Genomic DNA, 25954 nt, shown 5'->3' on the forward strand with positions numbered 1-25954 from the left:
ATATACAGTGACTCTACTCACCGCCCACTAGACCAGCGAGGCAATCACCCCCTTACGGAAAACAATATCCTAGGTCACTGTCCTACACGGTCTTCAACGCCAGAGGCTTTGAAGGCGTTGTTGCGGTTTCTACGAGAAACAGGTCTAAATGACAAATTGTGAATGTTCACAGACGATGTTCGTGTGTCGCCCTTGGACAGTGCCATAGTCATAATTTTGTAGTGCTGTCACAGACCCTTTTTCATCTTTCCTTCTTTTGCACCTCCGTTGCCCTTCCCAAGTTAACCTCCCTGTCTTTCCTTAAACTTTCTCTCTCTTTCTGCTGTGTATATGTATGCGCAGAAAATAATAATAATAATAATAATAATAATAATAATAATAATAATAATAATAATAATAATAATAATAATAATAATAATCAATCAATCATTTATTTAACGTGCCCAGGAACAACCGTGAGGTCTTTGTGCAGGCGCACGCAAAAAAAAATCAATAAAAATAAACAATACCATACAGACAGTCTTCAGAAATAAAAAGAGCAAAAACACGTAGACCAAGAGAAATGAACACAAAAGGGGAGGAGTAAAATAAGACAATATGAGAAATATTGAAGGGGAATAAAAAATTAGATTGCACATATACAACTATGCGGAAAGACGGAGAAGGGAAGACTTTGTACATTGTGCCATACTATGTCAAAACAGTGCAAAGCTCGGATAAAAACAATGATTGTGGACTATGAAAAACGTCAAGATCAAGAAAGTTAATATTATAAAGACTTTGTACTCTGTGAACGGTAGAGTGTTGGAAGAAGCAGGCGGGTACATGAAACGGTCTGTTCTCTCTGGTTAACTTACGCGGAATTCGAAAATTAACGCAATTGAGAAGTACAGGGCAGGATATGATACCGTGGACTAGCTTGTAGAGAAATAACAGATCAGAACGATTTCGTCGGCAGTGAAGTGATGGCAGTGATAATGATTCAGCAGTATTTGAACGAGATCCAGAGTCATTTTTAGCAAAGCGATGGTTATATATGCTGAGGAATTTTTTCTGGACTCGTTCAATGGTGTTACCGCTGGATTGAGCAATGCCATCCCATATCACGGACGCATACTCAAGTTGCGGAAGACATATTGCCGTGTACAATTTGTGTAGGGCCATGGGAGACCTGAATTCTCGAGATATTCTACAAACACATCCGAGGGAACGAAGGCCCCGCATAGCAGCACGCTTAACGTGAGAAGAAAAGTTTAACGCGCTGTCAACAACAACACCAATATCACTGATTTCATAAACCTTGCATAACGGCACAGAATTGACAAAGTATTGAAATGACACGCTAGATGTTTTGCGAGTGATAGACATGAATTTTGTCTTTGAGGTATTTAGAGAAAGGTTATTGCCATTGCACCATTCGGAAAAAGAACACAAATCTGACTGCAGCAAGCGACAGTCGTTAACTGAATGAATAATAATAATAATATTAATAATAATAATGTTCATACCTTTGAACCAGTATACACACCTATGAAGGAAAATGAAGCACTGTCGCAATGGCAGAGATTAGATGGCTGTGGTTAGATTAGTAAGTCTGAAGGCATACGCTGGAATGAGCTTGCACAAGACAGGGAATGCATGATTGGGAGAGGCAGTAAGCATAACAACAATGAAGTCCTAGTCACCAGCATCTCTATATGCGTGCATCTCCACATAAGGACCTATTTGCATGAATGCATGTACTATACGCTTGTCGACGTTGCGGGCACCTTCGAGCAACATTACCTTTCAGGAGGTCTTCCTGGCGCATGCATCTATCTATCTATCTATCTATCTATCTATCTATCTATCTATCTATCTATCTATCTATCTATCTATCTATCTATCTATCTATCTATCTATCTATCTATCTATCTATCTATCTATCTATCTATCTATCTGTCTATCTATCTATCTATCTGTCTATCTGTCTGTCTGTCTGTCTGTCTGTCTGTCTGTCTGTCTGTCTGTCTGTCTGTCTGTCTGTCTGTCTGTCTGTCTGTCTGTCTGTCTGTCTGTCTGTCTGTCTGTCTGTCTGTCTGTCTGTCTGTCTGTCTGTCTGTCTGTCTGTCTGTCTGTCTGTCTGGTCTGTCTGTCTGTCTGTCTGTCTGTCTGTCTGTCTGTCTGTCTGTCTGTCTGTCTGTCTGTCTGTCTGTCTGTCTGTCTGTCTGTCTGTCTGTCTGTCTGTCTGTCTGTCTGTCTGTCTGTCTGTCTGTCTGTCTGTCTGTCTGTCTGTCTGTCTGTCTGTCTGTCTGTCTGTCTGTCTGTCTAATCCATTCGCTTCGTCTAATAGCAACATTACTTCGGACACTCAATTATGTGGAGGATGAATTGTTACTGTCTTCAGAAAGTGACTCATAACGAATATCATGCGCGCAACACTGACCGTACATGGCCAGCAATGTCTGATTCACACCTCCATATGTGCTGACTTGCCTGACTTGCCGATCCCATGGGAAGGCGCCTCCACGTTCGCTCAGATTATTTCGTCGAGAGAGGATCGAATGGCTTTGTGCTGACATGAGCGGGTCTTGCTTTTTTTGCTCATTTTTTTTCTCTCCATCCAAGTATACAGGCGGCACGCCATTGGACGGGGTTATCTGTGTGTGCAGGATTGGGATTATGCAACTGGCAGGCCAGGGTCCCCCCCCCCCCCCCCAAAAAAAAATAATAAAACGAAAAAAAACGACGCGGCAAAGCTCGTGCTTTTTTTCTGACAGCTACCATAAGCCTACGGAGCCGTCATTATTGCTTTTGATCTCGCGGCCTTGTACTTCTCAGCCTGAACAACGTCCTTAGCGCGAAGGACCGTGGTGCTTATGGAAGAAAGAACGGAGGCGTCATGATTGCATATTCAATTATGCAGATCATCGCTGTTCTGGCTTCGGAAATAGCTCTCGGTATGTTTATCGAAGCCAAACCACAAGACGTTGGTTGTGGAATTGCCTATAACATGCTCTGCAGCAAGAGCGAAAGAAAAGTAAACACAGGGTCCACTTCTTATCGCGTCTGCCATACGCAACCAGCGCCGTCTGTTTGCAAAATAAAGTAGGCATACCGCGAACAGCAACCGCGAACGGCAAAGAAAGTTTATTGCTGCTGCTTTTGAATTTATTAGATCGAAGCAAGGGCTTAACTCTAGCGATAGCGTCAGTAATAAAATGAGGCTTAGTTTAAAACCCCTCCGCAGAAGTGTGTGATTGCTGTGCGGTAGTTTATGTTGTATCAGCGCGAGTCCTGTATATTGTATTTGGCGACGTGCGAAGAGCGTCTGCAGCTTACATGTAGCCCACGCTCATGTGCCAATGTGTATGTAGTTAGGCTGGACAGCAATATCATGTTGAGCTGTCAGAAACAGTTGCATCTCTCTAATTTACTTAATTCATGAATGGATTAAAAGCTCATTGTACACGAGCGGGAACAACCCATGTTACACTTCGTTAATACGCATACTCAAAATATACCTTTCAGAAACTGCAAGGTCTAACCATGACGAGGAATTCCAGTGGGTTCCAAGCCGCTGAGAAATCAAAGGAAATGAAACGACAAATGACGTGGCAAAGGCTGCTCATGATTATTTCGAAACTGGTCATATTCTCATATCACAATCTGACATTCGCCGCATCTTACAAGGGCTGAAACGCGAACTATGCTGGTCAAAGTGCTTCGCAGACGCCAAAAAGGAATCAGTCCTCTAGGAAGTTGACACCATTCTTGAATACCAATAGACCTTCAACTCCCACAATGCATCGACACCCTCATACATCGTCTACAACTCACAGTTGCTTCACAAAGACTTTTTATCCAGAATTCCACGTGAGCCATCTAGGACATGTTCATGCGGCCACGACGACGGTCCCAAGCACAACAAACCCAGACAGCGAGTCGTACAGGAGCTCCGTTTACTGAAATCGAAACGAACTTTTTCACAAACCAAAATACTAGGCCCATAGCTATCAAAGCGTAACATAAAACCATGAAAGTCCTTTAACGCTTTTTTAAAGACACGGTCATTTGTGATGAGTACTGGCTCAATATTATCTAGTGTGTACATCCTGCTCTTGTGTGCCAAAAATTAGCGTGCTTTTTTAAAAGACCTTTTGAACTCAGAAGTCAAGACTATATATTTTTCTTCAATTTTATTTTATTCCTAGCGACGAAGGGAAAACGGCTGGCCGTCGCCAAGAAATGGTGTTAACAACTCTTTTAATTCAAGAAAAACGCTTTGAATAGTTTACGTGAGTGCAGAAAGAAAACAAACCTGCCGAAGAAATTTGCTGAGAAATTTGCAAGCTTTAGACGAGAAGTCAGGTCACCATGTGACATTTAGTCGAACTACTGCGACCCTCTTTCACGTAAAATTTCGGGTAATATTTCATCGTGGGATAAAACGCAATGCTTGTGTGTCGTTTGGGGCAGAGATGAGGACGTGCTGAACGTCGAGGGATAGCGTGGTGCCTTGTTTGGGAAGCACCCTGAATTTTTGAAGCACCGTGGTTACATACAGGAATATTTCCATCAGAGCCAGAGATTCACCTGGACGTGCGCGTCTTCCTGCAAGAAAAAAAATTAAAACAGGAAAAAGAATCATTCACTAAGGCTTTCAGTGAAGCGAACTTTAACATTCACCTGAACTCATGACCCTCATATACGAGCGGTAGTCCGCTAACCGAAAGCGAAAGCAAAAAATTGAGTTGGCATTACAATGTTAGTAAGGCGATGATTGGGGCTAGTTGGTTCATGGCGCTTTGTCTCGTCTACTTCTGTTCGTCTGTACGTCTTCTTCGTCGGTAGTGTTTTCATAAAATAGCGCATAATCAAGACTTTGGCATTACAAGTGTAGGTGTCTGTGAAGGCGGCCAATTTTCGGGGCAGTTGCTCACCACAATTCAAAACATGACACAATAATATCTCCTTCCCAGGCACTAGTATATAATCGTAAGCCAAATACCAGGTCTTGTGAGATTACAATACAGTGAGCTTGGTGGTTGGTCAAGTATTATGACGCACACACAGTAAGTATACGACCAGGACACAGAAAGGGAACGCACGACAGCGCTGACTTACGTGTGAACGGACTGCAAAAATATTCAGCTGTCAATCGGATATAGCAGTCCGCAAATTTTTCTGCGCCAACTGCATGTTAGATAAGAGTACACTATAGTTCTAAGAGAGGACAACAACGCTGCACAACAACGCTGCACAAAAATGCCGCATAACAATTACAGGAGTGGGAATTTCGAACGAAGACAAACATATCCAATCAACAATATTGAGCGCGTACATTGAAACGTAAAATGAGTTCTGTCAAGTAGTTACACCTATAAGATGCAATTTGTACACACCCAGACTGAAAGGAACGAACGCTTGCGGCCTCTCGTTGATACTCGTGCCATCAGCGTTGAGGAATCGCGTGGGGTCGTACTTTGACGGGTTGGCCCAGTAGGCAGGGTCGTTGTGCACGCTCCATAGGTTAGGCACGATTACGGTACCAGCGGGAATGCGATACCCACCGATGACAGTGTCACGACCTGCGCTGTAGTTGAACAAAAATCATAAACGCAGTGAGCTTGCGAAGAATCGTGAGAAAAAGAAACCGCGGTATTAATTCACTCAGCTTATCTATAGGAAGTGATCTCGTCCACCGGCTCGTCTCCTTCGATATCCACCGTAGAGGTTGCCTCAGGTTCTCTGATATGAAAATTTTCTAGCGTAAGATTGTTTCTTAAACATGGGCCCACCTCGCCAGCTCATCTACACTCTAAAAAAAAAAGGGAGCGAGAATGGAGTAACGGGCTCCGTTCCTCCTTCGGAGCAGCGACTTTCTCCTTTGCGGACGATTTACTAGTCGCGCCCTCTTGCGGCAAGCGCCAAGGGAGAAACGTTTCTCCTCAACCACGTGACTTGCGCGCGCCGAGTTACATCGTGATTCCGTGCTGCGGAGAGCGGACGCTTTTTCGCGCTCGCTCGGCAGTCTCAGACCAGATTATCCAGTGCTACCGATCTCGGCCAGTCGCGTGCAATTACTTGCACCTAGGATTGATGCGAGCAACACACGAGTGACGGTCATTGTTTTTGTTCTATGCGTTGAGTAACGTGTGTGGCGTTTTTTTTTCTCCTATTTTATAGGCTCGGCGTGTGCGCGATGCGCCGCATACTTTCGTGTGTCTCGTGTTGTTTGTATACGTTTGCGCACGATCTGCTTGTCATAAATACAGTAAGTCCCGCTTCACAAAACAGTCTTGTTTTAATGAACACCTTAGACTGTACACCAATAATTCAATTTTTTTCGGCGTTAACATACTTGGCAAGAGCACGCGTTTTTAGTTTTACACAGCACTTATCAATACAACAAGCAATATAAAGAAGCATGAAAGTTAATTTTTACAACATATTAGCAAACGTGATACCACTGGACAGCGCATGCGTGAAAGTACGATAACGTATAATTGCTGGAGTTTGACGTGTCGAAACCACCATATGATTATGAGGCACGCCGTAGTGTGGGACTACGGATTAATTTTCAATCAAGTGGGGTTCTTTAACGTGCACCCGAACATAAGCACATGGGTGTTCTTTGCCTTTCGCTCCCATTGAAATGTGGCCGCCGTGGCCGCATTTTAACGTTAACCTGCATCATTCATTCATTCATTCATTCATTCATTCATTCATTCATTCATTCATTCATTCATTCATTCATTCATTCATTCATTCATTCTTTCTCTTTATTTTCCGGAATAAAATGAAAACATTACATTCTGGATGGTCTCCTGGGCTAAAAGCTGTAATGAAACAGCTTGACTAGGGCCCAGAAGACCAATGACATGGCAACAAGTGACCGGTGAAAATATTTGCACCAAATTTACAAGATATATCACACATTGTATAAAAAAAAATATTTACAAAAACAAAGCATATAACAATACCTGTGTAAGCGTAACAGGGAATGATTTTTTGAATAAACACATCTCTAACAACAAACAACACTAACAGAATACTCAAATTTATTTACAGAAAAGAAATTTTAATACTACAAGTACAAGGAAAAAAAAAACAGCAATAGTACACCTGTAATTCTGGCAGTAAACTATACGAAACAATAATATCAACACAATATAATAATAGAAAAGCATGATAGCTAATCATATACAACAATATACAGTGAAATGTAGTACAACATTAAGAAATAATTGAAATGTATGAATACATTAGTAATTCAGAAATATTTCACGTAATGTATTTAGCGCAGGTTTATGTATCATCATAACCTGCATCATAATTGCACATATCTGAAAAATAAGTCAATGACTTCTGTCAATTAAGCCAAAATTCTCAATCACATGCGTTTTGGAATACGCATGCCATCACTGAGAATTAGGACGGACTTATGCACGCGTGCAGTATGTATCTCTCGTTCTCAGGATTTTGCTTTGGCGTGCGAAACTCAACACAAAATGCGCTTCTAATGACAGCTGTGCACAGTAGGTAATCACTAACACTCTCACTCACCTTTGTGAAGAGTACTCCAAATCCAACGCAAGACTAACCACCGCCACAACGACAACTACACAGTTGTCGCACAATGACCGCAATTTCACACGCCAGGCGAATACCGTGACGTAACAGTAGCAGAGCAGCATGTAGGTACAGCGTACTGAAATATTACAGAACACGTAGTGTGGGTAGCGTTCTTTTCCATAAATCGCGCGGTGTAGCGCCAGTGTCTCTACTCAAGTAATCGAGCTGCCGCGGCGCCAAGAGCCACTGACATCGCTCTCGAAAGACCACCGTCCGGTGCGAGGCCATCTTGTCTTGTTTCTTCGCACGACCCGCGTTGTAATGTACGTATACACAAATGAGACGGCCGTACCGCATCAGAAGCATTGTCACTGAAGGGCTAGCAGTTGAACGAATCCATGGCCCATCGTCATACTTGTGGTCAACGCATAAATAGAATGTGAACCTATGTCAACGCCAAACCACTCAACGAAGTGACGAAGTCGACGCGACGAAGACGACGGAGAGGCTAGTGAAAGAAACCCACGTGACTGGTATGGCAAATTGACAGAGTTAAAATATGCGTTCCGTCTCTTTTCTCCCAACTCTCTTCAACCTCCTCTCTGGCGGGATCAACTCCCTCTCCTCCGGGAGGCGCGCTTTCCGCCGCCTTGCTGGCGCCGCTGACTTTGAAATCCGTTGGAAAGTTTCGTGTCTGGCGTTGGTAAGGCGTGCGTTAGCCGTCGTCGCTCGTCCGTTTGACGGTGCGCGCTCGCTGTGTGCTTGTGCGACGCGATGTTTTACGACTCGGGATGTTCGTGCATAGTGCTTTGTTGCTCGAATACTTCCAGAACAAGTCCCGGAATATATGTGCCGGCCCCCAAAAGAACAACAGGTGAGCGTGCCCTTTGAGTTGCGGCTTTCATTGTGTCAGTTTGAATTCACGTCCAGTCCATACCGAGTAGCTGTTCACTGCAGTGGGGCTACAGTTATTGTTTTCAAAAATGACTGATTCGAAAAGGGCACGATGCTGCGTTTAAATCGTTATACGAACAAGCAGCGGACATGAAGCCCATGCGACGTAACTATATAGTTACAGGCTTACAACTCTCACAGAACCGCGTGCTTGAATATGTACTTTGAATTTATCTCCGGTTAATTACTCGCCATCGCCTATAACCGCGTTTCTAAGGCTGTAGGTAAATGTATAAAAACTTGTGCTGCTCTGAGACGAACAAACGAATTCACTTTTGCACGAGTCGACGGCGCTCTTCATCTGATTGGAACTTGTTCCTTTTCTTCAGGGCGGAAGCGTTTTTAAAGTACTCCGGAACGCCACACAGCTGATTGGTGCGCCCAGAGAAAAGCTGAAGAATTGCAGAATCGGCGCATTTCAAGAAGAGATGCCATGAATCCTCCGATATCATCTGTTCATTTTCTTCGCGTTTATCATCACTAGTTTTATGAAAATCAACGTTTTTGGAAATGTATAGTCAATAAAGTGCGGCCAATATTAGTTGTGGTATATGTGGAGTTAGTTTTCACATCTTTAAAATGATCTTTACATGATTATTCTATTTTTAGGTATTCAACTGTTTTCATTGTTTTTGCATTGCAGTGAATGTTCAATTTTGTTATGACAATTTTGTGCAATATCGTGCGCATATATCAGAAGCTCTTCTGCACTTTTGTCAGTATAAAAATTGTTTTTTATTATGTGCCCTAATGTTATGCTGTTTTTTTATTCCACTGTTCTTTAAGTTCTTAACTTTGCCGATACCTTTTGTGTTGCTTAGTGGTCATGAACACGTCTATGTGAATCTCCTGTTCATCACTTCTGTTAATTTCCTGAACCTCTGTCGCACCACACTTGATGAAAATGTTGATTTTCGGAAACGAGGACAATAAAACGAGACCAAAGATATTTTGTGTTGTGAGTGCAATTCATTCTTTTGCGTTCTGGCACATGCTGCACGACTGCAGTGTGTTCAGAATGCTTGATTGCAAATTGCGTACATTCAAACGCGCAACGAACGCGCGGCGCAGCACGCGCAAGCGGATGCAAAAAAGGAAAAAAAAAACGCCGGCGCAGCACGCGCGAGCGGGCGGGCGAGCGGGTGCATGAAAAAAAGTGGGGGAGGAGGCTGCGCAGCACGCGCACACAAACAAAACAAAAAGAATAAAAAACGGCGCTTGCAAGAGAGCTAGGAGAGGAGGTGCGAGGCGCGGCTGGTGTTGCCATGACGACGCATACCGTGTGCGCCGCCATTCTGCAGTTTGAGCTTCTGAATCCCAGCCGCCAGGATAGTAACTGAAGGGACGTTTGGCGCTGCCAGCGCTGACGTCATGAATTAAGACGTCCTATGGGAGGTATTGGCCGCGAGATCGAGCGGAGTCGCCGCCTAGCGGCTTCTGGATGAACCGCGCCTAGTGTGGATTGCTCCATGCGTCGTCTGCTAGCCCCGTTGTGTTTGCATGTGCGCGTACGTCATGCAGATCCTCAAAAGGCGGTTTGTTCCTTTGCGTTAGTGCAACTTTAACCGCTCGTACGTATGCCTAATACGATGTAAAGAAGCATTTGGCCTTGATTGGCTGTATCTGTGCTGTAAGAGGATCAGACAGTGGACTTGTCGAGAATGCTGTTTGTGGTCGTCGTACCCTCCGTTAGCGAGAGTCATATCAGTGTAGGTGCCCTTAAGATGAGAAGTATTAAATGTCATGTGAATATAGCCTTCTAGCGGCGTGGTGGTAAAAAAAAAAAGGCCCGCATGTTCTTGAGCGTTTTGGTTAGATGTTGTTTGTACGTTACGCGACGAGCTTTAGTTGTGTACGGCCCTGGTCTGACTAGAGGGAAATATTTCTGTTACGTTACATCTGACACTTCGGTACTTAAATTGTCCCCTCAAAAGAACAGAAAATGATGTGACACGGAAATCGCAAAACTGAGTTGCCTTGCGCAATTTTAACTTGTGACGAAATTTATACAAAAACACCCGTGTACTTAGATTAAGGTGCGCGTTAAAGAGCGCTGATGGTCAAAATTAATCCAAACGTCGTAGTTTACATTTATGTCGTAGTAATTTCACGCGAAGACACATCTATTTTTTTTCTTTACATTATCTTGAGCGTTTGTGTTGCATTGTTTAGATTGACGAAAGGCAGTGGACATTATTCGCTTGAAAAAAAAACGTACTTTGGTCCCGTAGAATAACCGGACCTTTGTTCCATTAATGTCGTGCAAGTAATCAATCGAAGAAATTTCCGTGCTGTACAGTTACCTTTGTGTACTGTTACTGGAATAAAAACTAGCGTGTGCGTGCTAAACGTCTCCGTAGCGCTAAAGCGCTGTCAGCAGGGGCGTAGCCAGAAATTTTTTTCGGGGGGGGGGGGGGGGGTTCAGCCATACTTTGTGTATGTTCGTGCGTGCGTTTGTATGTGTGCGTGCCTATATATGCAAGCAAAACTGAAAAATTTCGGGGGGGTTTGAACCCCCCAACTTGGGGGGTTCAAAGCCCCCCCCTCCCCCCCCGAAACAGTGACCGCCTTGGCTACGCCCTTGGCTGTCAGCCACGTAGCTTTCCTCAGTAAGCCTATCAACTGTCCTACATTTCATGGAGAATTGAATAAGAAATGCGAATGAATATTTGAGCACGCAGTGCATAAAGTGCTATTTCAACTCATCGTACAGGAATACGGGCTTTGTTTTGTTGAGGAGCATCCAAATTAACAAGAAGTAAATGGTTAATTGAGTCGCGCTATACAGCAGTGCGTAGTAGGTGGAACACAAGCTAAACTTGTACAAATAAAACAACAAGAAAACGTCACGCCGACTGTCGCCGAAGGCGAGCAACCCGTTCGTTGGCAGAATGCGCTTCTCTCACAAGTAATTGTAACGTTCGGCGCGCTTCGTGCATTAATTCGGGAATGAAGAGCACACATATTACCACAAAGCTGCAGTAAACGCATTTTGTTTGCCGGAAATCGGGTCACATGGCTCACAACGAAGCGCTGTTGTGCACCTTTGTATACGCGCCGACAACCGCCTATCCACACTAGCACGGCGACGGTGCTGCCACCTGTAGCCCGATCTCGCGGCGAATACGGAGTAACCTCCCCCTTGGACGGAGTCTGAACCATGTCTGAACGGCATGTTGCTGATCTTGCGCCCTCCCACAGTAACTATTGAAAATAAAGAAATCAGAGAGAGAGAGAAATTTCATCTGTGGCCGCTGTCGGAAGATGGCGCTACTTCAAAATGTCATCGGAATGGTATGAACGGCTCTCAATATGGTCGTTTTCGCACTAACTTATTCAACTCTGTAATTATATCGTTCATTATTATGCGGCTTTAGATTAACTGGTGCGCTTGGCTAAGCCATAGCTACTATTTAATAATGTCGGCGTATATTGTGACGCAGCCATGGAATCGTAAAGAGTTGAATAAAAATGACGCACCTTTGTGCCACCATGGTCCAATGTAATTCAGTGACTATATAAGGGCCAGCGCTTCATACAGGGGTATGTGTAAGCGTCTGTACGTATGCGTCTGTAGTGAATGGTTTTATACATGCGAATGAATTGTGTATGTATTGAATTCATTGTGTGTACTATGTATCTGCCTAGTGAACGTGTGCGTATTAACAAAAGCTGTATCAATTTTCCGGTGTCCTTGAGTAATCCATGAATGGGCCTACCTTCCCGACATGCTGTGTGCAGTATCAACGTACGCCGCCTCTGACAGAAACAACTTTTTTTAGTATTGTTTAATCCCTCTAGATGGCGCCAGCTCCCACCTACTTCATGGTCGCGGCGCCCTCACAGCTCCACCTACTTATATGAAGTTGAACATCTATCTATCGAAACTATGCTCTGCCGCGCCGGGATTGTTTTGATGCTACAGAATGTACATTTTGGAGGCACAAACGCATGGATAACGTCGCTACACCGTGTGACGCTTCGACAAATAAAGACAGCAAGCCTAACTAACGTACAGTCTCCGGGTGAGAGCCCCTTTGCAGTAGCCGTCTCTTTTAAAGTGAACGCCGTCTCGCTGGCCGAGCGAAGCGTACGAGTTCCGTCGTTCCGTTTCGCGAGGTTTTCATCACTACAGGTTTGTCTGCTTGATTTTATTGTCATATCGTTCGATAATAAGCTCAGCGGGACCGTTTTTTGTGATTGCCAGTGCCGCATACTCTTGATCAGTCGAGAATCGATGCACTCGCTAGGCCTCACTTCGCTGGCTCGCTTCGCTGGCTTGGCGTCAGCCATCTTGATTTTGACGGTTTCTCCATTTGAAGACGAACATTGGGGACATCGCAGTTTCTCCCTTAAAGGAGAGAGGGTCACTCCATTTTTTTAAGAGTGTATACATTCTAAACGTGGTAACCTATAAGTGTGATTTTGTGCACCGATAGCAAGAGTTACCAAGTTACCAAGCCTTCTCAATTGCCAACCTAGCTTCGGCTCTCGGTGCATGCGACCACCCTGCCGTAAAGAAACGAATGACTGCAGTGCGCGTAACATTGGTCGTTTCAAACTATTCTAGAATGCCTACTACGAGTACGGTTGTTAAGTGCCCACTACACCATTCTTCCTTTTGCGAATCAACGAAGGGCCCACTAAGCGTACGTAAGGGAACACGCGAACCTACGCAGCTGCTCACTTTGTTGATGCTTTTGCACCTGATGATGATTAAATATCTGACAGCTGTGTAATCTCTTAAATATCTCTTAAATCTCTTAAATATCTGACAGCCTTTAGAACACCCACTCGTTGCGCAGTTCACATGTTTTTGACGCCTGATGCGATAATGCACTTGTGGCAAGCAATATTACATGCGTTAAAGGAGACTCCTTCCACTATATGACATTCATATAGTGTTTTTTTTTTTTCGACGCAGTTTCAAGCAGTAGCGGGGCTCTGTGGCAGAAGACCTGTTTGCTACGCAGACGTCCTGGGTTCGATTCTCATTCGAACTGAAGTTTTTTATTATTTATTTTATTTGCATCTTTCTCGATCTTTCGGTCACGGACAAGATGATGATTTTTCGCTCACAACCAACGACGACGACACCGACGCCGACACGGAAATTTCAGCGAAACGAGCTCTTTCACGCTGTCGCGTTAATATATCTGGCAGGGTTCACTGCCATCCCGGGTTAGCTCGGCCACGATTTTGCACTTACTGATACAGCACAACAAGAATCAAAATGATTACCAGCCTACTCGATATTTTAAGTGCACTGAAATAAGACTACATATCTCCGAGATCTGTCCAGCCTTTTTTTGTCTTGCGCCAGCTAGGTTCCTCATAGGTTCATTGCATTTCTACGAGAAACATTTTGCAGAAAAAACCATATGCATGAACACGCATTTATCCAATAACCACACGTTAAACAAACAAGATCTTACGTAACATGTTACTGGGAATGATTAATACTAGGTATGCCGCGTAGCGAAAACGGCAGACGAGGCAACAATTTTTATGACAGCGCGCATTGAAAACAAGGAATGCACAGAACATAACAATAGACGTAAACGTAAGCGCTGAACTTCAACAGTTGAAGTTCAGCGCTTACAATTTTCAATATTCTTTTGTTCCTTGACGTCCTCGTTTCTGACGCGCGCTGCCATAAACTTTCACGACTAACCAACTAGCTCACCAGTACGTCTTAATTAAGAGAACCGACAGCGACTGGTGCTATTGGATCATAAACTTATATGCTACTATTTTTCACACGAAAGCTCTGCAAGGAGATTTCATTGGACATTTAAGATAACATAAAGTCATAAATATATCAGCAGCAATGTTTTTTTGTTTTTTGTGACAAAATTGCTCTTCTTCGTCTGGACCTGTCCAAAGACACCGTTGCTACCGCGACAATGCCTATAGATATCGATATACCATATGGTACCACAAGGCACCGCGTTGGCTGAAGCAAAGTTTTGTGACGTCAACACTAAGGGGTGGGACGCTTAACTAAGATTGACTGTTGACTCACGCTCTGTGTATGCTGAGGGGTGTTATGGTCCTCCACCGTAGAGTTTCCAGTATGGAAGCCATCGTGAATGGCATGCGGTTTCGGTCTTGCCACTCAGGCGACCTCTTCCGGCCAACGACACGGTCGATTTCGCGCTGCAGTTGTGTCTGGTGGCCGTCCGGATCGTTGGCAGCGATATACGGGTTCCAGAGTATGCTGCTTCTTACCGTGTTGGTGGCCGCGCCGTACAGGTTGATTGAGGTCCCTTCCAAGTAGCGCACTGCGGTGAAATGGCGAGCTCAAACCACTGAATGCAGGATTCTTTTTTACGGGGCTGCCAGGTAAGACAACTCATATTTTAAAATTGGCACATCAGTTTCGAAGAAGCTCGTAATGTTGAAAAATGTTTATATAAGAAAAAACTTTGCCTGAGAAGCACTTTTAGCGCATAACTGCACGCATCTAAATCGACGCAAAAGAAAGTTTCCTTCTGATAAATTCGTATGAAATTCCTTCTTGTTTTGCGCTACAGACAAATGAATCACAGTTTCTCCCATTTTACTTTACAATTATTACCAAGTAAGTTAATGGAACTTTTATATGGAGATGTGGTGAAATATCATGGTCTAACAAGCCCGTAGGAATGTTGACACAGTAATAATAAATAAGTGTAAATTGATAAACTCAGCTGCTTATTGCTTAACCAAGTGATTATTCATTGTTTGTTTCGTTAACTAAGTTATTAGTCTCATATCCCGTTTTTCCAGTGGAAACAAATGCAAGGAACAAATAGACCCCTAATGTCTCAATACCATACATATGGCAAAGTTCATTGGGAATATAGTACATTACTCTTCCTTCGGGTAATGAAACAATACGGTGCTGATCACACATCCTCGCAGAGGCTCCTCATTCCGAGCGACTACGCGCCCTCTAAGCTGGGGGGAACACGCGAACCAGTCGTTGCCACTGGGAAGGATGCGAACACGACCAAGTTTTCGCATCTACCACATCAAACTGACGTTGTGTTATATATATATATATATATATATATATATATATATATATATATATATATATATATATATATATATATATATATATATATATATATATATACATACACTTAGATTATGAAGAGTCTGTCTTCAGTTGCCGTAAAACAAATAGGAACAAGGTATACGCTTCTAAAAAACTGTTTATTGGTCGACGTTGCGATCGGAGACCGATCTTGATGAAGATTGGTCTCCGATCGCAACGTCGACCAATAACCAGTTTTTTAGAAGCGTATACCTTGTTCCTATTTGTTTTACGGCAACTGAAGACAGACTCTTCATAATCTAAGTGTGTGTATATATATATATATATACATATATATATATATATATATATATATATATATATATATATATATATATATATATATATATATATATTGTCACGTGGTCATGACGTCGACGAAGGCGGCACTCGGCGTGTCCGAGATGGAACTCTATTTTTGGGCCGCACTTGTGGCCGGGAAACGGAAAGTCAAGCTACCGCAATACACACTGTACACCGATAGCGTCGGCCGTCGATAAACTGATCTGTGGTAAGGCGCGTCGGCATTTATACATGCGGCATCGAACATTCGAGCATTAACGCTGGTGGCCGCGTGAGCTCCAGAATGAGCTCAACAGTTCGTGTTTCCGCGCTCAAGCCTATCAGAAGATTCCAAAATACTCTGGAAGGTTCTCGGACATTAGGGCGCGGCTTGCGTACGGCAGCGGCTACGCGCGCAACGGACAAGTTACATAAAGGAAGGAAGGAAGGAAGGAAGGAAGGAAGGAAGGAACGGAAAGACGGGGAGGTTAGCCAGTTCTTAGACCGGCTGGCTACCCTGTGCTGGGGGAAGGGGTAAGGGGGATAAAAGATGATAGACGAGAGATGTTACAAAAAAAGAGCAAGAAAAGGAAAAAGAGAGAAAAAAGGAAAGGAGAATACGACACTGTTTACAGTCTGTCTCTAAGACCACTTGTCCGCAAGAAGCGCAATAATGTTTTCAAAGCCTAATAATGCAATGGGAGTTTCTGAAGATGCTCTAGAACTTTGCAAGTCGCATATCTCGGCTAAAGTCAATATTTAGCAATTTAGTTAAATAACCCTAAATAACAAATTAATTAATTACAAAACAAACAAATGTCTGTAGTGCGCAAGGTGACTGTCAGCAATTTGCAACTGGTTTCACTCGCCTGCCTCTAATAATGTATTTTTTTAGCGTTGGGTAAAGATAGCTGGGACACCCGGTATATCGTACATACAAATGAAAGGAGATCACGTTCACGTGAAATTAAGTGCATCCGGTAGTGTCTATCGCACTGGTAGCTGTTGGTCAGATTTAAGAGTTGTTTCCACCGTCGACCTTTTATTTATTTGGTCACAAACGTGGCGCTTTTACAGCTGTAGTTACTTTTCAGCTCCGCCTTTTAAACAGCACTAAACAGGCTAGCCTCAATACTATTTACCAGGGGCGTAGCCAAGGGGGGGGGGGGGGGGGGGTTGGGGGGGTTCAACCCCCCCCCCCCCGAAATTTTTCAGTTTTGCTTGCGTATATATACACGCACACATACAAACGCACGCACGAACATACATAAAGTATGGTTGAACCCCCCCCGAAAAAAATTTCTGGCTACGCCCCTGCTATTTACAGAGGCTAAGGTCATTGAACTATGGCAGAGTGAGTCGCAGCTGCATTTAACCAGGGCGTTTTGCAGCACTTGAAGCCGACGTGTCTCCGTGAAGGTTTATCCACTTGATGCGTACCATGAAGTGTACGCGCAAGTTGTGTTACACCTCTCTTTCCTTCTTTTTTTTTTTTCATCCCTTTGTCTCTTCCCGCAGGGAAGGGTATCAATCTCTTGATTTCCCTGCCTTTAATATATTGCAACTATTTCATTATTTACTTACTTGTGTAGTGGGAAGCCGTGCCTTCGTGCTCGCGAATTTTCCTCAGGTACCCGTCTATGAAGTCCCGGTCCAAGTGCATTTCCATGTTGTCTTCTCGTTTTTCAACTTCTTCTCTATGCGCAACGGGAATCGTAACGTCATTGAATGATGCGCTTGCTGAAGTTCATTATTGCTCGAATTCTTAGCGGAGATGAATGTGTTAAATTGAATGCTAGTAGACATGCATGCCCGGAAGAGAAATGTTTTGAGTCTTGCAACATGCCAATATTTGAACCGTCAGATGGTTCCTTACTTTAGGATGTATAGTAAAAAAAAACACACACACTTTTGCGTTATAACGCGCTTTCTTTTCTGCGGGTCTTGAAAGCGTTAGAGAGAGAGAGAGAGAGAGAGATACGAAGAGGAAAGGCAGGGAGGTTAACCAAGCTTTGGCTCGGTTGGCTACCCTGCACTTGGGGTGGGGGAAGGGGAAATAATAGAAAAGAAAGGGTAAAGAAGAAAGAAGAGTAAGAAAGGGATGGATGAACTACACAACACGAACTCGCACTGTTAGTTCACAGGCGCTCGTGAAGCCCGGTGGTCCTCAAGAAGCACAAGAGGGCTTTCGTGGCCTTGCGCGTATGCGAGACCGTAGGCCAAGGTCCCAAGATCTTCTTTTCTGTCAGCGGTCTTGAGTCCAGGTGACGGAGCTTGACTTCCATACTACGTCGTTGAGCTTGGTATGATGGGCAGTGGCATAGAATGTGTTCAAGCGTCTCCTCGCAGGCGCAAATGTTGCATGCCGCACTGCTGGCCATTCCAATGAGACACGAATACGCATTCGTAAATGCCACGCCCAACCACATGCGGCACAGTAAAGTTGCATCGCGTCTTGAGAGCCCTGATGGCAAACGAAGTTGCATATTTGGGTCAATCGAATACAGGCGCGCGTTGGAAAAACCCGGCGTATTCCATTGCAGAAGAGTGATACGGCGTGCAAGTGATTGTAGTCGCCACGCGGCGTCTGTTCTCAAGAGTGGTATGGTTGTCCGCAGTTCTTGGTTATGAGCCGATCGTGCAGCTTCATCCGCGCGATCATTGCCGACAATTCCGCAGTGACTCGGCAACCATTGAAATATAATATCATGTTCTTCCTCGAGTGCTTGGTGGTAGTCGTGCCTTATCTCGTACACGGATTGTTCGTGTAATCCGTGCCGTAAAGCAAAGCGTACTGTTTGTAAGGCTGACCTGGAGTCGCAAAAGGCGGCTGCTGCAGGATGTACTTGACCGCACCTTGAAGCGCTGCGAGCTCTGCGGCTGTCGACATCGTGATGTGAGAAAACTTGAACTGTAACAGTACGTCATCAGATGGAACAACCACCGCTCCGGTAGAGCTGTTGGAATTAGTGGATCCATCGGTGTAAACATGCTTGCGTTCAATGTAGGTTTCTTCCAACAGACGCAAAGACAACTGCTTCAGGGCTAGCGGTGACATGCGTGCCTTCTTAACGATTCCAGGAACCGATAAGCACACGTCAGGTTGATGCAGAGTCCACAACGCAGATGCCGGACGCATCGCAGGTTTGAAGCCAGGTGGTAATATGTCGTAGTGTTTTGTCACAATACCGCAGAATGAAGCATGGGGCCTCCGCGCTGGCAAACACGCTAAATGATGTGACGGTAGCCGTGACAGATGCCGTATGTACGCTCTCAGCGTCTCAACGATGATATGAGTTGCGACCGGCTGTTCTTGTGCGATAGCGATAGTTGCAACTGTCGATGAGCATCTTGGAAGGCCAAGACATGTCCGAAGTGCTTGGGCTTGCACGCTCTGTAGTGCACGGATGTTAGTCTTCCACGTGTTGGTCAGGGCAGGAAGGCTGTACCGTAGAAATCCGAGAAAGAGGGCTGTATAAAGCTGCAGCATTGAATGCACGGATGGTCCCCATGATTTTCCGGCAACGAACCTAAATATGTTCTCAATGCATATCAGTTTTCTCTTCAGATGTGCGACATGGGGACTCCAGGTTAGGTCGCGATCCACAATGACACCTAGGAATCTATGGCTGCTCTTATAAGCAATTGATTGGCCTTCAATGCACACTGGGTAGAAAGACATCGGTTTGCGTGTAAATGCCACTGCTGCGCATTTTTCTGTAGCGATAGTCAAACCTTGCTCGCGAAGGTATGCAGATGTCAATGTTGCCGCCTTCTGTATTCTTGCGCGCACTTGAGGCCGTGTCACGCCGGACGCCCAGATGCAGATATCGTCAGCGTAGAGAGATATATTAGCCGCCTGTGGCAGCGTTTCGGTGAGCCCCACCAGAAATAGGTTGAAAAGAGTCGGGCTCAGCACGCCACCTTGTGGCACCCCACGACTTGTGAAATGCTTATTCGTAGGCCCATCTTCTGTTACGACGAACATGGATCTCTTTGTGAGGTAGCTTCTTACCCATCGAAAGACGTGACCTCCAAGTTCTGCTGCTTCGAGAGCTTCGAGAACGGCCTCGTGGGTCACGTTGTCATAGGCACCTTTCACGTCTATGAACAGTGCTACCGACAGCCGCTTCTTAGCTTTCTGCTGCTGAACGGAGGTCACCAAGTCAATGACGCTGTTGATTGAAGATCGACCCCTTCGAAAGCCAGCCATAGCATCAGGATAGATGTTATAATGTTCGAGGTACCATTCCATGCGTGTCAGCAGCATCCTCTCCATGACCTTGCCGATGCAGCTTGCTAGTGCGATGGGCCGGTATGATGCCAAATTCAGCGGAGACTTTCCGGGCTTCAACAAAGGCACCAGTCGGCTACACTTCCACTCGTCGGGGACTTCGCCATCATGCCAAGATTGATTGAATATGTCCAGGAGACAGCGTTGTGCCTTCGGACCCAGGTGACGTAAGGCAGCATAGGTCACTCCATCTGGACCTGGGGACGACGAGCGCCTGCACGTGTTCAGTGCTGCATGAAGTTCTTCCATAGAGAATGGAACCTCCATTTGCTGATCTCGTGCAACCGGAACGTCATGTGGTAACAGGTCGGTCGGTATAGCGACGTCCCCAGCGATCTTGGCACAAAATTCACCAGAGACCTCAAGCTGTGAGCGACGTTGATGTAGTGCCAGCGCTGCGAAGGGATGACGCTGTTGCGGATGTGAGTGAATGCCTTGAAGAGTCCTCCATACGGGGGACAAAGGCTTGCGGGGATCCAGCGAGTCACAGAAGCTCTTCCATGGTTGTTCCTGTAGTTTGTGCATACGACGCTGGATTTTCTTCTGAATGCGTCTGGATTCTCTGAGGTCATAGATGGATTTCGTGCGTCTATATCGTATTTCGGCACGCCGGCGGATAGCTCGAAGTTGCTCCAACTCTTGGTCGAGTGCTGTACGTCTCGATGTTTTCAAGCACATCTTCGTGGAAGTCTCCATCGCATTACGAATCACTTCTTCAATTGATTCCGGCGGTTCGTGCATGCACTTGTCCTCCACTGATATCTGATACGCTTCCCAGTCAATACGTCTTGAGTGCCCAGGAGAAGGAGAACCGCCCAGGCCTCTTACTGTCACGTACGTGGGAATATGGCGTTAGCTTATTCATTATGGTACTGAGCGCAAACACGAGACACGGGACAAGAAAACGAGCTCTGCGTCCTTGTTCTCCTTTCCCGTGTCTCGTGTTCGGGCAATACAATAATGAATTTGTTACAACTTGCCCACCCCTGGCGGCGTTGTTGCTTTAGGTTAGTATGCACGCCGCATTCTTTCTTTATACCATACATGGATTCACTCGCGTCTTTCAAGCAGGACAGATCTGCTCGTATGCGCAGCGCTTTGAAAAAGTAATTGTAAAGGCCGAGTACAAACACTGCCAAAGCATGCGAGAATATCTTTCAAGCTCTTACGTCACACTAAAGTACCGGCGTTATGGTTATACCGAGAAATTAAAAAGTAAGCTAGGACGAATGAAGAGCAATATCTTTTATATGTTACTCGACGTAAGGCAGCGCCGGTAATTTAATATGACGTCACGGATTTGAGTCCTCTTCCAATGCCCTGGTCGCATATTTTTTAGGGTCATACAAGGTTTTCAAAATAACTATTTTTATACTGTGGCATAAGTCTTATTAACAGACATATTCAGCTGCAGACCTAGTGCTGAGCACACGCTTTCCAGTGCTTAGGACACCACGATGAGCTAAAGCAAGAACTAGGAGCGATCATCCTTTCAGGGTCTCTCACGTTTTATACCGGTGTCACACGGGCACTCTCGATCACGATCAGGGCTGATCCGGATAAGACCAGACCCAGACAAGGTGCTGCTACATGGTCACTTTTAATCGCGATCAGGCCCGATCAGGATTGAAACGATCGCGATCAGCGCATCGTGATCTGGCTTCCAGATCGCGATTCGACTAACGTCTGCACCAAACCCGATACAGATTGATTTGGACCGTATACCAGCGACCATTATTGAACGTGATCAAAAAATCCGATCGGCAATGGTCCTGATCGCGATGAAAAATGCACATGTGACAGCAGTGTTACTCAACTTAGATCTTTGCGAGACTCGTCGCGCGTTCACCTCACGAGCTTGGTGAAGTCCTTAAAGAGGTTATACGTGATGTTCGCTTTCGTGTTCGGAGTGTACGCGGCGATGGCTCGAATCGCGGGCAGGAAATCCACCACGGAGAGTAAGCTCGACTTGCGAAGGAAGTTGGTGAGAAGGTTTTCTATGAAACAACCTTCGGGATCACTTCGGTTGTACCGTCTCCCAAAGACCAAGCCCGAGATGTTGTTGAATACACTGGCCGCCACCGTCTCTCCTATCAGCGTCGGCCTACCGTTGGTTGTCGATATGTGGCTGATGAAGTCCTGCACCTCCTCCTAGAGACGGTGATACAGGAACAAAAGGAAGCTTTAGCTGGAGACCAAGTCAGATTTCATTATTCGAAGACATACATGTACAGCATGTGAAGAAAAGTCGTTGAACAGGAATGTTTCTGGAGCCAACATTTCCGTAAATGGATTGGTGTTGCTGTTCTGACGAAGACCAGTCAACCTGTCAAAACTTCGGCTCTAGCGACGTTATCGGTTCAATTATTTTTAGCGAAAGCTCTACTGCGCTATATCTCCCAAGATCATTCGTCCCATCGCAGTGACCTTGAGCTGCCGGAGCCCGAGCCACCAAGTGTGTCAGGCGTGACGTCACGCCACGTGATCCGCTGCGGAGAGGCGTCACAGCTGCGATCACTTGTAGCCTCGCCGCTGCAGTACCACGTGACCAGGTGAAGGTTCAATGGCTACTTCACCGGCGCTTAGTCAGGCTAGTGAAAGAAACCCACGTGACTGGTAGATGAAACTGAGGCGCCATCTATGAACTGGGATCAGAGTTAAAATCTGCGTTTCGTCTCTTTCCTCCCAACGCTCTTCGACCTCCTCTCAGGCGGGATCAACCAGATCAACTCCCTGTCCTCCGGGAGGCGCGCTTTCCGCCGCCTTGCTGGCGCTGCCGACTTTGAAATCCGTTGGAAAGTTTCGTGCCTGACGTTGGTAAGGCGTGCGTTAACCGTCGTCGTTCGTCCATTTCATGGTGCTCGCTCGCTGCGTGCTTGTGCACTGTGTGACTCGCGCTGTTCGTGCATCGTGCTTTGTTGCTCGAATACTTCCAGAACAAGTCTCGGAATATATGTGCCGGCCCCCAAAAGAACGATAGGTGAGCGTGCCCTTTGAGTCGCGGTTTTCATTGTGTCAAATTGAATTCACGTCCATACCGAGTAGCTGTTTTTTGCAGTGGGGCTAAAGTTAATGTTTTCAAAAATGACTGATTTGAAAAGGTCACGATGCTGCGTTTACATCGTTAAACGAACAAGCAGCGGACATGAAGCACATGCGGCGTAACTATAGTTAGAAGTTTACAACTCTCATAGAACCGCGTGCTTGAATGTGTGCTTTGCATATGTCTCCGGTTAATTACTCGCCATCGCATATAACCGCGTTTCTGAGGCTCTAGGCAGATATATGAAAACTTGTACTGCTCTGAGACTAACAAACGAGTTCACTTTTGAAAGAGTCGACGGCGCTCTTTATCTGATTGGAACTTGTCACCTTTCTTCAGGGTGGAAGCGTTTTTTTTAAAGTATTCCGGAAGGCCACACATCTGATCGGTGTGCCCAGACAAAAGCTTAAGAATTGCAGAATCGGCGCATTTCAAGAAGAGATGCCATGGATTCTTCGATATCGTCTGTTCATTTTTCTCCGTGTTTTCACCGGTTATACGAAAAATGAGTGGTTTTGGAAAATGTAGTCAATAGTTAGAGCGCTGTACGTGGTTGATGTCTGGGTGTGTGGGTGTGTGAATGTGTCGTGTGGTTGCGCTCTAATTAAGTTTTGGAAATGATCTACCAACTAGCCCAACAACAAGTTCTTTTAGTAGTCAATAAAGTGCGGCCAATATTACTTGTGTTATATGTGAAGTTCATTTTGACATCTTTAAACTCATCTTTAAATTATTATTCTACTTTTTAGGTATTTCAACTGCTTTCATTGTTTTTGCATTGCAGTGAATGTTCACTTTTGTTATAATTTTATGCAATATCGTGCGCATATATCCCAAGCTCTTCTGCACTTTTGTCAGTATGAAAATTGTGTTTTTTAATATGTGCCCTAGTGTTATGATCTGTTTCTTATTCCACTGCTCTTTAGTTCTTAACTTTGCCTGGAACTTTCGTGTTGTTTAGGGATCATGAACACCTGCATGTTAATCTCCTGTTATTCTGTTAATCACTTCCGTTAATCTCCTCAGCCTTTATCGCACCACATTTGATGAAAATGTTGATTTTCCGAAACGAGGACAATAAAATGAGACCAAAGATATTTTGTGTTGAGGGCAATTCATTCTTTTGCATTCTGGCACATGCTCCACGACAGCATTGTTTGCGGAATGCACGATTGCAAATTGCGTACATTCAAACGCCCAACGAACGCGTGGCTCAGCGCGCGCAAGCGGATGCAAAAAAAAAAAAAAAAAAAAAAGCGCCCGGCGCGCCGCACGGCGCAGCACGCCGGGTGGGCGAGCGGGTTCAGAAAAAAAGGAGTTGGAAAGGGCCGCACACACAAACGAAACAAAAAAAAAAATAAAAAAAGTGGGCAGATCTCACGTACCGTGGGAGTCGATGTTATGCGAAGCATGCGGCGGGAAGGTGGCGTCATTTCTTTACTGAGCGAAACGCGACAAAATGACGCTAAAGATTTGTATAATTTTATACGCACACATGCATGTTTAAGAGCCGCATATGTATTATATAACCAGTTGTTTACAGTTGGGTAACGCTGCCACGGCAACGTGGGTATTACCAACACCAGAAGAGGTAAGCTGATATGTAGTGCTTATACGGGTCCCGAGAACGCACGCACGTTTCACGAACCCGTGTGCATGTGTGGAAGAAGTTCTTGAGAGTTCTTGAACAAGGGCATCATCACCCTGATCAGTGAGCACCAGCAGCTGGTCATGACTTGGTATAGGATCCGGTCGTGATCGTGGTGACGAGGGGTCCATGTGTAGTGAAGTATGAGGTATAGTACAGCTGTTGCGAATTGTGGATGCCTCGGTCATTTCGTCGACAAATTGTCTGTCGATATAGGCCGTCGAGGCTGGTAGACCTGGATAGTACTACGTAGACCAACATCAGTGGATGGCGCTTGTCGTATTGGTAGACTACCTGGGTGTATGTGGCTTACGTAGCCTAGTCTACGGAGCGGCTGACAACCAATCTGGCATCATCCTCAGCATGACGCCATCGCCCAGCCTCGTAAGAAATGAAGAGGACACTGCGTCGTTCTTGCGGACTAAGTGCACTTCACGGTGCGATGATGGGAATATCATACGTAGCTTTCGTTAATGTATTCCTCCGGGGTATAAATTATATAGCTTCTGAATCATAGGAATACAAATGCAATGTTTATTACACTGCTATAAAAGCGGAGCCAACGCTGGAACCACCGACGTTAATCTGATATGACGCCTGTATCGTAGTAGTATCATGTAGTGTTTATTGCCTTCTTGCAAAATTAGATAGCCAGCACCACAACCTCATTTGTCGTTGCACCGACAATACGCCTGCATAGACCGTTTTTCCAAACCAGTTTATAGACCTGGCGTGGCTCTGTGGTAGAATACCGGAGTGCCACGCAGAATGCTTGGGTTCGATTCCTGCTGGGATCCTAATTTTAATTCCTTCTGTAGAGAAGCCTTGGAACATAGTAATGGGTTCCCCTCTCCAGCGCCTTCTAGTGGGTCGTCCTTTGGTTGCTTGTGAAAGGACGCCGCTCGCGCAGGGGTTCGTGCCTTGCCGTGACTGTCGCCATTACACAGTGTCGTTGAGTGCCGTCTATTAAACACCCTAACAATTTGGTGGAGAGTGCTCTGCTCCCATTCAATGCCCCTGGAGCTTCGATCCCGTACCCTGCCATCTACCATGCCTCAAGACGCCGCCCAGCAAACGCCTCCTCTCGCAACG

The 25954-nt window shown here is 45.2% G+C and overlaps 1 protein-coding gene across 1 annotated transcript in view; it reads right to left on the reverse strand.

The window, feature by feature from the left end:
* Window positions 1–4113: 4113 nt before the first annotated feature.
* The window catches only part of LOC119382624 (cytochrome P450 18a1), a 31609-nt gene continuing 9768 nt past the window's right edge, over window positions 4114–25954 (reverse strand). Inside the window, exons 4-8 of the mRNA XM_049412798.1 lie at window positions 22021–22322; window positions 17462–17574; window positions 14537–14795; window positions 5385–5575; window positions 4114–4593 (exon numbers count right to left, since the gene is read on the reverse strand). Coding sequence (XP_049268755.1) covers window positions 4415–4593; window positions 5385–5575; window positions 14537–14795; window positions 17462–17574; window positions 22021–22322 — 1044 coding nt within the window. The 3' untranslated portion in view covers window positions 4114–4414. The remainder of the gene's footprint in view (window positions 4594–5384; window positions 5576–14536; window positions 14796–17461; window positions 17575–22020; window positions 22323–25954) is intronic.

Source organism: Rhipicephalus sanguineus, chromosome 2 (genome assembly GCF_013339695.2).
Source record: "Rhipicephalus sanguineus isolate Rsan-2018 chromosome 2, BIME_Rsan_1.4, whole genome shotgun sequence".
Taxonomy (NCBI): domain Eukaryota; kingdom Metazoa; phylum Arthropoda; class Arachnida; order Ixodida; family Ixodidae; genus Rhipicephalus; species Rhipicephalus sanguineus.